Source organism: Lineus longissimus, chromosome 6 (genome assembly GCF_910592395.1).
Source record: "Lineus longissimus chromosome 6, tnLinLong1.2, whole genome shotgun sequence".
Taxonomy (NCBI): Eukaryota; Metazoa; Nemertea; class Pilidiophora; order Heteronemertea; family Lineidae; genus Lineus; species Lineus longissimus.
In genome coordinates this window covers 13358114-13370865 of record NC_088313.1, presented here as the reverse complement: position 1 = coordinate 13370865, position 12752 = coordinate 13358114, and the positions used below count along the sequence as shown (strand labels likewise).

At 42.2% G+C, this 12752-nt stretch overlaps 1 protein-coding gene and 1 long non-coding RNA gene across 2 annotated transcripts; one reads left to right on the top strand and one right to left on the bottom strand.

The window, feature by feature from the left end:
* The first annotated feature begins 2818 nt into the window (after positions 1-2818).
* Positions 2819-4000, top strand: LOC135489790 (uncharacterized). Its single transcript, XR_010447226.1, has 3 exons — positions 2819-2898; positions 3430-3495; positions 3812-4000. It is a non-coding gene; the product is annotated as an uncharacterized LOC135489790 (long non-coding RNA).
* Positions 4001-6494: 2494 nt separating this feature from the next.
* Positions 6495-11316, bottom strand: LOC135489681 (PWWP domain-containing protein 2A-like). Its single transcript, XM_064775159.1, has 3 exons — positions 11162-11316; positions 9324-10998; positions 6495-8627 (listed from the first exon to the last, which is right to left on the bottom strand). The coding sequence occupies exons 1-2, from the start codon at positions 11308-11310 to the stop codon at positions 9327-9329; spliced, it is 1821 nt and encodes a 606-aa protein (XP_064631229.1). The 5' UTR covers positions 11311-11316; the 3' UTR covers positions 6495-8627; positions 9324-9326.
* Positions 11317-12752: the final 1436 nt, after the last annotated feature.

Genomic DNA, 12752 nt, shown 5'->3' with positions numbered 1-12752 from the left:
ACCAACTTAATCTTGTCTTCATTTATGACTTGATCTTTGAAGAAAGCATTGTGACATCCTGAGACCACCGGAATGATGATAGAGACCAACATAAGCTTGTCTTCATTGATGACTTGGTCTTTGAAGAAAGCATAGTCACATCCTGAATAATGATAGAGACCAACATAAGCTTGTCTTCATTTATGACTTGATCTTTGAAGAAAGCATTGTCACATCCTGAATGATGATAGAGAGCAACTTAAGCTTGTCTTCATTGATGACTTGATCTTTGAAGAAAGCATTGTCACATCCTGAATGATGATAGAGACCAACATCAGCTTGTCTTCATTTATGACTTGATCTTTGAAGAAAGCATTGTCACATCCTGAGACATCCTGAATGATGATAGAGAGCAACTGAAGCTTGTCTTCATCGATGACTTGATCTTGAAGGAAGCATTGTCACATCCTGAATGATGATAGAGACCAACATCAGCTTGTCTTCATTTATGACTTGATATTAGAAGAAAGTAGTGTCACAACCTGAGACAACCAGATTTGATGATAGAGGCCACCAAAAATTGTCTTTATTAATGACTTGATATATATTTGAAGAAAGCATAGTCATATTCTGAGACAACCTATGAAGATATGGTCTTCATTTATGACTTATTGTTGTAGAACCATCTCGGTCAACCTCAAGGATAGTCACAACCTGATATATGACGATATGGACCAATGTTACATTGGTTAGTGCTGTGCTGGTCAATGCTGGACTCCCTGGGCATTACATTGCGTCATCCTCTAATTGGGTCCCCTTACCGGGTGACATGACAAGGTCGGTCCAATGCGTTCGGAGTGTAGTCAATGCACAAGAGCAGGTAGGTCAATCCTTATACAAGAAGACAATCTTGTGACAATCTTGTAACTGTACATTTCCTCGTTTCTTTTATCGCCTAGTGTTGGTCAATATTATAATAAACCAGTATTCACATCTGAATTAAAGCGAGACAGTCAATGAAAGATTTGTCAATATCATGATACTGGGACATCCTTTTTACTGATGCACGGAACTAAAAAAGGTCTGCTTGTCCATACTCTCTTAAGGCGAAGCTGAATGGAATGTATCATTTGAATCCATCTTAATTATAAACAGCCTCACCTTAGAAATCAATGCACCAAGCTCCAAAGCCGTATTACGCGTCCCTTCATTTCTAAGATAGAGGGTTGATGGACCGAGTTATACAGTTTGAATCACCTATCGACGATGCAACCCCGTCTTAGAGAATTTCATGGAAGTTTCAAAAATAGTTGAGTATGGGAAGTCATTCTTAGAGTGGCCGAGCCGTGATGTGTCTGTTACGTATACCTGCTCATTTAAGGAGTTGGCTCAGTGGTGTTGTGTCTTGGGTATCTTGACTAGCGGTCATGAGGTCCCTGGTTTAATCCCTACTGTTGGCGCATACTTTAGGCAGGTCTCTTAACAACACCTGTTTGGACCTTTCATGAAGGAATTTCAGTTCATTTGATGCCAAACATATGTAGTAAAGTGAAGTCATTAGAGTGGATTCGACCCCCCCCCCCCGCCCCCCAAGTATTCAAACATCTGATGGTATCAAATAGTAGAAATTGTGCCAAATTAAACTGAAATCATGAATCTGGATTCCCCACTTCAGCGACTGCCAACCACATGCAATCAGATCGTCTCAGTTCTATCAAATGATAGAATTTGTGCCACAAATTAAACTGAAATTATAAATGTGAATTCTAGTGTGGTTTCGCCACTTCAGCGACTGCCAACCACATTCTATCAGATTAAACTGAAGTTATAATGTGGATTCTAGTGTGGTTTCGCCACTTTAGCGACTGCCAACCACATGCAATCAGATTAAATTGAAATTATAATGTGGATTCTAGTGTGGTTTCCCCACTTTAGCGACTGCCAACCACATGCAATCAGATTAAACTGAAGTTGTAATGTGGATTCTAGTGTGGTTTCCCCACTTCAGCGACTGCCAACCACATGCAATCAGATCATCCCCAAGTGCTCCCACATCATACTGACCGTTTGGAAGCTGATCGGCATTGTTGAGTGATGATGGATAAAATGTTGATGGTATCGCAAAACACCTGCTGCTTTCTGCACAGAGGATCAATTAAAAATCAAATGATTTTGGACAACAACACAAAAGACATTTAGTGGTTAGATATGGATATTGATTTTGATGGCATTATCCAAATTAGCATATTGACTACCTAGGCCAGTGGATTTATGATGCTGAATTAGTTGACTGTCTCGTGTTGTCATCTTGGTTGGAGCTGTGCAAGGCATTGTCTTTTACTATGAGCATGAGACCTCTGATGTTGTCTCGACTCGACTTTAAGCGCGGAACTATGACTGAAGAGGCTGCATTGGATGCCTCCTGATGTAGACGATGAGATCGTCTTACGTTTTCTCCTGATCAAGGAAATGTGACATCTCCGGATGCGAACTGACTCCTGTTGGCTCCTGCTACAAGAGCAAGCTACAGTCTAGTCATTTGAGAAAGTCATTACATGTAGTTTGTTTTCGCTCATAGTGTTTCATGTTGTCGTCTGTCTTGATAGTGTGGATGGCTGTTTTTAGAAGTTGTTTACAAAACTAGATTTGAAATTGCAACACGTGGCGGTTCATGGAAGTCAATTATCAGCCTTCCAAACGTCCAAAACTTTATCAGATCAATTGAATGGTTCATCCGGAGTTCATCCATCATTCAAGGAAGGGCAGGTTATTGAATAGTTGAAGACGGCAATGACATCTGTGGTCATCGATTGATGTCAACAGCTTTGAGTATTAGTGTCATGATGTTATATAAAACGTGCTGCTTAGACATCGGGTGACATATCCCGCGATATTACCATTGCAACACTGTAGAACCTGGTGAGTAAATATCAATTAATTTATCCCGATTTTATATATAACTGTGGACGATAGCTCTAACAATGTGGCTTGGCCACTACTGACCTCTTGTATATCTATTTGATCCTTTACCCATGGATTTTAAGTTCAGGTAGGCCTATAGCTGTCCTGGTGCCATCAGTAAGAGTCGTTATCTTGAGCATCAAGTTTTGGACTCCAAAACGCCGACCAGCAGGGAAGGCTTCGGACGGAGTACCTCTGATAGTTCAGAATGGCCAGTCGTAGGTATGGTCGGAGTATATCTATGGAAAAAAAACAGGTACTATGGCCTTTAGATCCACACCAAAAATTCATAAGAATGAGTCCTTGCGTTGAGCCATGGTCAACTTGGTGATGGTGACGCGAATGGACCCGATTGGGACTGATTCGACTGACTGATCGACTTCATCTGCGACGTTGAATTTACACGCCACGGGGAATTATATTTACCTCGTGATATACTCAATTTATGCACAGTTCTCACTACTCATAATTTCTTGGGCTTTTTTGCAGACCAACCCATTCGTGTGATCCTAACCACTGATAAAAATCGCAGCTATGAATGCCTCACAGAAAATTGTAAGTATATCCCGCTCCTTTCATTATCGTTGAGTGTCCAAAGACAATCACCATAGAAAACAGATATTTTCGTTAGAAAAGGCCGGCGACGGTTAGCCGTCCGCACTTTAGAAGCGTCCTTCCATATGATATATAGTGACGGATGAAGGTATGGTCCTGTAGAGACCCACTACCTTCAATGTCAGAGATTAAACAGTGTTAAAAGCGCATGATAGAATCCACTACAGCTCAATTGTTTGGTCAGTCTCAGCCTTTGTTCCACTGACAAATGTTTTTTTAGCGTGTTGCCCTATACATTGAAATATTCCCGTTTCAGGTTGTTTTTGTTGTAGCCGTTGCCATGGCAATGATGCAAGTAGTGGTTGTGGCCGCTGAGGAGTGTCCAGGCGGCATGGTGATGCTGGAGAACGGCATGTGCGGTGGTGGGGGAAAGTAAATCGGCCAGAAGAAACAAATAAAGCCATTTCAGTGTACAGCAATTTGAAATAAAGGCTGTATGAAAATATTTTGATTGTGTTGTTTGTTCATGTCTGTTGGAGAATTATTTTTACCACATTGTTTAACGAAGATTCATCGGGAAAGAGTCTTATGACCTTAGACGATGACCGATTAAGTTTGAATCACTGCAATGTCGGTTCACTCCGTTTTAGTGCACACAACCTCAGATTTATGCTGCCACCAGTCATCATCAATGAGACAACCAGTCCACTCCGACCAGAAGACATCCTGGTTTATCTGATGAAAAATTAGTTGATCCATTCAGCAGTCCCTTAACCCTCATCATGACAAAAACACATGTTTTAATTAGATAGATTACCGTCACTGGTATTGCACATGAGGCCGGAAACTTGACTGGGTTCTGATGTCACCCCCCCCCCCGTCGACCCCACTATACGAGGTTTAGCTGTTTCCCGCGCCGTTTTCCCGCGTGTGTGCCATGTCATCTTGGAAAAGCCGTGACGTCACCGCGGTATCCTCCTTGCATGTCAGCGTTAATGCGCAGTCCGCCCGCCAAACCGGCTGGCGCCGCAGTCGTACTGAATGAGGTTAGTTAGCACATTACACTTCGGAAAATGATAAAGTGGTCTCTAGGCGTACACTCGTAGGGGGGGGGGGGGGGTTTGAGGCAATGCATACAAGGTGCATACCAGGGGGAGGGGGTCTAAACATCGGCGTTTTCGTGCTTAATGGATGCTCCCGTAGCGCTTTTCCATATTCCATGTTTGCCTGATCAAAGCGCTTGTGCAAGGCGCTTGTGCTTCTTCCAGGAGCCTTTTGTTCTCTACGTGGCCCAAAGCCCCCCCCCCCCCCCCTCTTTGAGCTGGTTACCAATGAACTACGCCATCGCCATCTTTCAGGTGAGGGACGAACTAACAAGACCAAACCGCTAAATAAAAATAAAGCTGTTCAGACCCCACGAATTTTTTTGGGGGGTCAGGGGGTGTTGGAAAGTGGGTCATTTTCGTCATTATTTCAACAAAAAAATAAAGTATAGTAAAGGAGTGTAGCTAACATAACTCTATTGATTCAAGAAGACCTTGTCTTCGAGAAGTTACTGCAAAAGACCTTATGCAGCTGCTATCGGCTTGTGGTATTCGACTCGATGACTCGACGACGCGATGACTCGATGACGCGATCCGGTTGGAATCTTTTTAAAGAATATCACTGCTTGGACTGTAATTTATACATAGAATCATAAGTGGAGGAAAATAAAAAAGAACCGATCATTACCAACCCCTTTCCAGCTGTTTTCACCGTATCTAATCCGACCATTTTTCGTTTCCTACAAGTTCGCATTTTTGATAAAACCATGCGCCATGTTGCTATACAAGCCACTGGTATCTTACCGTCAATACAGCTAATACACCTAAATATAGCTGGTTCAGATCAACCTCCTACCCAGGTTCTTTACGAGCAGAAATTCCAATGTTAAAATGACACGCGATTTCCTGGAGACAAGGTTGGCTCTGGATATCCGTTCAGCACGGCAATATTAAATGTCCTATACACCTTTCCAGAAATGGGGCGCTGAGTGTCCGAAATAGTGATGTCATAAGGGGAAACTAGGCCTGTGGTGGAGGGACAAAGGAGATAGTCATGGTTGACCAACACACTTGAATGCCTTTAATGACGGACAAGGGGGAAAAAGTTAGTTCCAATGCAAGCCACCAATTTCGGAAAGCATGTATAGGGGCTGATGTATTGGGGGGGGGGGGGGGGGGGGGGGGCAGATGTCAAGGGACAGAAGAGGGACTGAGTGACTGAGTCTAAAAAACTGTACATATGCGAAATTCCGATTCTTGACAGACTACCACATGACATCTGACATTGGCCACTAGAAGCTTGTTTGTCAATTAAATCTCCGGTCATTTTGCATGCTATGAAACTTCCACGAGTCCTTTAAATATCAAAATCAATCGCGGGGACCAATCTTCAGTGGCCATGGCTGGGGGGGGGGCACATCCTTCCACATACCGTAGCTGGGTATGTGAAGGCCGAGCTAAAACCTCTGCTGTTGCAGCGGTAGCCCGGAGACCAGGATCATGGGATTCCGTATTTTAGCAAAATCCATAGCAACGATCGCGTCATCGAGCCATCGCGTCGTCGAGTCATCGAGTCGAATACCACAAGCCGCTGCTATCTCTTGTACTCTTTTTTCTGGGGGTCTGAAGTGGGTGTGTTGGGGGGGGGGGGGGGGGGGGGTGTAACACTGGTGCTGAAGGTGTTTATAGGAGAGAAGGCTTTTGCGTCACACACTGACAGCACTTCCTACCACCAGGGTATACAGATGTGAACATATCATCATTGGAAGACCACTGGTTTGGCAAAGGTTTGGATGTAACTTAGCCTATTGCCGTGAAGGAAAAGGTTCGTTCGTCAGAAGCGGTCCTGAAAAAATACTGAAACAAATGCCATGTGTAAGGTCTCAATGGCTCCTGACTGGTTTAGCCAAACAGAAACTCGGCAATCGGAAAACTGAGAAAACTAGAAATAAGATATTTGATTACATACACATTTATTAGAAAAGCAATGTACAGGATCCACTGAACACTGTGATATTCCATTTCGGTAAAGAGCTAATACAGTAAATAAATCAAACCTGACTAATATAGCCATTAGACATGTCAGATGGTTTGGAAAAAATCCAAACTTAAAAATATCGTCTTTCTCCAGTGAACATCCCTGAAATAATTCTCACCGCTCAGAAAGTTTCAACGCTCTGTTTTAAACGAGTAATACACAACAGGGGAGTGTGCCACGAGACCAGGCTGAATCATACAGAATTGGTTAAGGCGAAGTGGTACAATGATAGGCACGGGACAATTATAGCCTTTGTGTGTTTTACACTGCAGTAGGGGTATAATTGTACTGGGGTATAATTGTACTGGGGCAATAATTGTACCACTTTACCTTAATACTTGAAAATTTCTAATTTCCAAAACATTGCACTATTGTTTGAGTGATCCACATTACAATACAAACATCTAGTTGAAGATCCAGCAAGCAGACCAGTGTACAATATAATGCAATATACTGCACTTGAGCTTTTAAAGGGGTACGCCTCAGCGTTCCAATTACAAATCAGTCAATATTTACTTGTTGGTTTGATACAGCTTGATACCTGTAGAGCAAATGAACGGTCTGCCCGACACTAATTACATACTCACTACTTTAATATTATTCTGCCTAAAAAGTCATTTCAATTGTATTTCAAAAGTCGCAAATGCTATCATAATGAAACTTGGTAAGAATATTCTCAACTCCCAGAAACTTCTTAATTGACACCTGGATTCAGTAGGAAAATCCATAATGTCAGTTCACAAATTCAATTTTCAAGAGATATGCACTTGGCCTATCTAAGTTCAAAATGATTGAGAAAAAAAAGTTCACAAATTTATGAAAGTTTACAACAAAAGTACACTTCTCCACACACAATACCAGTAGGTGTATTCCGCTGGAAGAAGTAGTTTCAACCCAAGCAAATAGTACTGGGTACATGTATATTCTTTAAAAAATCTGAGCTAGAATGCGTCATGGTTGTGATAACATTTTTTACCGACAACATTGATAAATCGTGATCAAGAATGAGACACATCACAAATAATGACGAATGGATGAGCAGCCAAACAAAAAAGACCAGGGGAGTCACAAGGGACAATGAACATCTTGCAAATGAGGTCGAGACGTCAGGATGCAAGGACACGCCAACTGTACTTTTTCCAATCAGTCACAATGTCAGTCAGAATGGTCAGTAGCTGACTTTTCCTGGCCGGATGACATCCCTTACTACCGGGGTGTATGCGTACACTCTAAATACCACTAACAGCCTTTCAAGATTAGTATTGAACAGAGGACTAATTCATTGATGGTTGCATTTCGAAATCGAAACCCAAGGAGATTGGCAACATCCATTAATACGCGATGCATGTGAATGTGAATATGTGATAATGATATTGTAAACATAGTTAGCATTGTATAAAACAATCCCGAAAAGATCTAGCAAAGTAATTCCAGCACGCTGTCTACAATTTTTGTATTACGCTACAGAGAATAAAGCGACGTTTTGTTATTTTTACCATACAGCACAGACACGACCAACAGGAACTACATGTAATACAGCGGTAAACCCTGTACCCCCCCCTTTGACAATCACCAATTAATAGGACACACTTTTTTCCTGGGCCAAGATTCAAAACTAATTCACTACGGACTTGAAACTGCCAGGGGCTCTACATTTTCAAATTTTTTTTCCTGACTATAAATAGCTTTCTATCATGTTTATTGTGAACTAAGAAATAGTTGAAACATTTTAAACACCTACATAGTTTTCTGGTCGACGAAATGTCAACGAGCCAAACAACTGTTCACATGGAACTTGACACTAAATTAGTCGTGACCTCTGAGAGGGGGTACAGGGTTTAAATTGACAGCTGCATGAAAATGACTAGAATCATACAATGTACATGGACCTAGGTTACTGTTACACAGACTTTGAGCGTCTATCATGTCTGTGTAATTGTAGGTCGGTATTGTTTTGCCTCCCTCCACCTCCCATCACCAGACGTTCTTGTTTTGGCACCAAGGATAAAGCGAATGTTGCAGAAGAAGATCATTTTTGAAATGTAGTGAACCTGAAAGTAGAAGACATAAAGATTTGAATTAGAATCACAATCGCATGGCGTCATGTCAGTTTTTTCAATGCATTGCCGTGCAGTCTTGTTTCCATAGACAACCTGCAAAAATAAATTCTGGCCCTTTTGAAAAGCCCTTTTCACAGGCAACGTATATTTACCATCACATAAAAGTAATAGTTTAAAAAAAATAAACAAGCTATTTAATTTACTTGAAGTTGTCCATGTCTTCCAATGTTCATGATATTTCGAATGCCTTTGGTGATGCATCGATTGAAAACATGAATTTATGTCATGGTAAACTTAAGCTGCCTGCAAGAAGAGCTTTTCAAAATGGCCGAAATTTATTTTCGCAAACCATCCATTGAGACTACACACAAGAAGCTACAGGAACTGAGAAAAGAACTCAGGTCCAGTGTTATATTCTATGTATTGGTGTCGTAACTTCTAGTTCTAGTACTATACAGTAACTAAAGTGTTATCTGGACATCGATTCCAATTCTATGTAAACGTTTACTTGTCTCAAGGGGCTCAATGGTGTGGTAACAAATGATAACAAAGACTGTATAAAGTCTTCTGCCTTTGTTTACTTTTGGTCAAGGTGTGTTCAGAAGGTTCTGACCATGAAATTTCATTGTGTTGACAAATACCGGTATCACTAGCCTGCAAAAGCGCATGTAGACAATGACCACTTACAAGTTATAATGTATCGAGACCATCCAATTCATACACTGGATGGTCGTCTCCGAGCAGCGCCTGGGCTGCCATTGTCGCTTGCTTGATAGCAATCTTGTACGGGCCACGTTTTTTCTTCTTGAAGCGTAGCTTGAACTCTTCCAAGAATGGAAACAGATCGGAGCAGAGCATGTTGGACATCGTCGACGACCCGAACCAAGATACATGAGCTTGTTGGGATATCATTACTCCATTGTCCTTCTGACTGATACTGATTGAGTTCACACGACCGGGCCACCAGGGAAAACCGTGAATTTTCCCCCAAACGATGTCGCCCACACCAATACCGCGACCGTCATCAAGGACAACCTTTTTCACATATTTTGTCTGAATCCTCATCATCAGAGGGCGTATCTGTTCTACTGTGTCCATATTAGGCGGTGCCTGACTCGCATATTCCGATGAATCGGAATTTGAAGCAGAATCTGAATTGTCGGTATTCCCAACGCGATTGTTACTTGACAAAACGTTCTCTGCTGTCCCACGAGAGACAGGAGACTCCATTGATGCACCGCGACATGGTTTCAGAAGCGTCACGAGTCCGTCATTAGAAGTGGGCACCAATGTATTTTCACTGTCATCGCTTTGCTGTTCGCTTATCATCGGAGAGTAAAGAGGGTTTACTTGTCTCATGGGACTAACTGGTGTAGCAGCGGGACTCTCCATACCTATTGGTTGACCAGGCCACAAGCCTGGTACCCCTTGATACCCACCATGGGAGTTACTACTTGGGGTATTGCCGCCTTCCCGAGGGCTTGGCATTGCAATTGATGCGGGCGAGAGCGGTGTAGGAAAGTCATATTTTTCCGATTTTATTTCTTTCTTCTGTTTGTGTCGTCCCTGTTTCGTACCGCCATGGCGATGTCTGTGCCTATGTTTAACTTTGTGCTTATTGTGCTTTGTGCGCTTAGTTGTCTCAGGTGCTGGTTCATACAAAGGACTTTGAGCAGTTTTGTTTTCTCTTGCTTTCTTCAAAGACTTTTTCACCTTTTTGTGTCCGTACACACCCATGTCATGACCATCAGTGGCATCCCCTTTCCCATCCATTAATCTCAAATACTCGTAGTCATCAGTATCACTATCCGATCCACACTCAGTCTGAACCTTAGGCGCGATTTCAACAACGGTACCTTTCCCCTGCGGGTTAGCAAATGAGATTTTGATAACAGGGCTAGTTTTCTTTATAATCGGTGTAGAACTGAGCTTAATTTTCTTCGACCCCATATATTCTGGGTCGTCAATTGTCACAAATTCTGACCGCCGTTTTCTTAGGACCACCCTAGGATGAGGCATTATTTGTGGGGGAAGAGGAGTTGGTTGTTTCGTGGGTGGATTTGGGGGCGCCTTCCTGGCCTCACCACCCTCGTTGCAACTTGCTTTACACTTCGAACACAAAACCTGCCGCGGGCGTAGCCGAATATTACGTATCGTCTTGTCCTTCCAACTCTTATTAAATACTTGAGAAGCTGGCTGTGAGATTTGAGGCGCCTCTCCTGGAGAATCTGCGACGTATGTGTGCCGGGCCACCACGCTCGAGTTTTCAATGGAAGATTTCTTGTCCGATTGTGGACATGGGTCTGCTTTGCTGGCTACATCTCCACGAATACGGCTCAAATTTACCCCATATGGTATATTTCTACAAGAGAAGATAACAAAGAAGTGTCAGACGAAGAGCAATTCCGACATACTCAATAACAAAGGGCACGGATTATGAAAAATTAGGGAGAAAGAAAAATGTACAGAAAATTGCCATTTTGTATGCACGAGGGGCCCGAATTCATGCCCAAAGCCTCACTTACTCGCTTGTGGAATTTAACAAAACACCCCTATAAACTGTGCCACGTATGTCTAAGCGAACAACTATCACATTATCTACTGCTTCTTCAACGCATATCATATGTTTTGAACCCTTTAATAATCGGGCTTTATTTTCTTTTAAGTCGGCCATCTTGGCAACTTGCAGACTGAACAAGGAGGCTACTGCGCATGCGTGACGAAATAATTTGGCTGCGCATTATGAGGGTTGGGAATGAGAGACAAGGGGTTGTGCTGTATAATTTCCCCTTATTAACTACTCTTATCTCGTTGTCAACTGTTGTATATCCTTTTTCAGATATCATTCTACATAACCGTAGGTTTTCAACTGTTAATTTGATCAATATCATCTTTGTATACAAGTTTTATATTGTCACAATCTGTCCTGTGAGGACTGTCTTTATGTCACTAAGCAAGTCACTTGGCCCCCATAATTGATGAGTTAGGTCTGACCTTTGATCCAGGTACACATCACTCTCTGAAATTATTCCAAATACTGCTTTTAGATAGTAGTATGCTCTACAACAACACATTTTACATCAAGACAGCTGACTGTCACAATCTTGTCAACATCTAGGAGACAAGTTTGTTTGTTAGATTCTTGAATCCTCAAGCAAGTCACTTACCTCCCATTTTATTTGTGAAAATGCATGATCCAGGATGTACTTGCTGCACGCGATCTGGACGCAGTGGACCAGCCTCATAGGGAGACCATATTAGGATGACGCAATGGGCTGCACAGGGAGGATATATGCACATGTCAAACGACTACTATTGTTGAAGATACGACCTCTGTCGGTCCAAAAGCCAGACTACTGCTGCAATGCTTTAAAGATGTTTTGCCACTGTTGAATAAGGTGGACAAAACTGCATGGGATGAGATGCATTTTTTCCATCCAGAATTGTTTCCTATGTGTGGTTGTGACTATGATAACACGTCATGGGACAACCATGACAAGTCAGGAAGTCCATAACAAGTCAGGAAGTCACAATGCCAATACAAACGGGTGATATGAATAAAGACTAGCAAATGCTTTTACTTCAGTTTTATACAGAAAGGCCTAGTGTGAATGTACATGGAGATTTAGATAAAAGCATTTGCTAGTCTTTATTTATATCACCCAATGTATTGGTTTCACTCTGGTCAGTAGAAATTATTTTGCAAGATTGTATTGCAGTTGCCTTTCAAGGAAAGTTTTTAATCCCCGCATCCGAGCATTGGTAGATTATGGTCATCCTACCATTTGATATTTTTAGTACCACCTGCACTTTTGAACCCTGTGGATGTAATTGTACTGGGGCTATAAGTGTACCACTTTACCATACACACTAAATCCTGAAGACACATCACCAACAGACTTGGAACTTTGACTTCAGACTTGTACTGCTAACTCGATTCTGCCCCAACCATTCAGAAATATAGAGAAAGACAGGGTCAAGTTTTTCTGTGGCACCGGAAGATGACTGTGTGGCACCTGGATGCGACTTGTATCAATATAGATTAGGATTCACAAGCTACATGCAGGAAGGACACATCAAAGACCATTCTGAACTTCAGGGCCTTTCAGTCGGCAT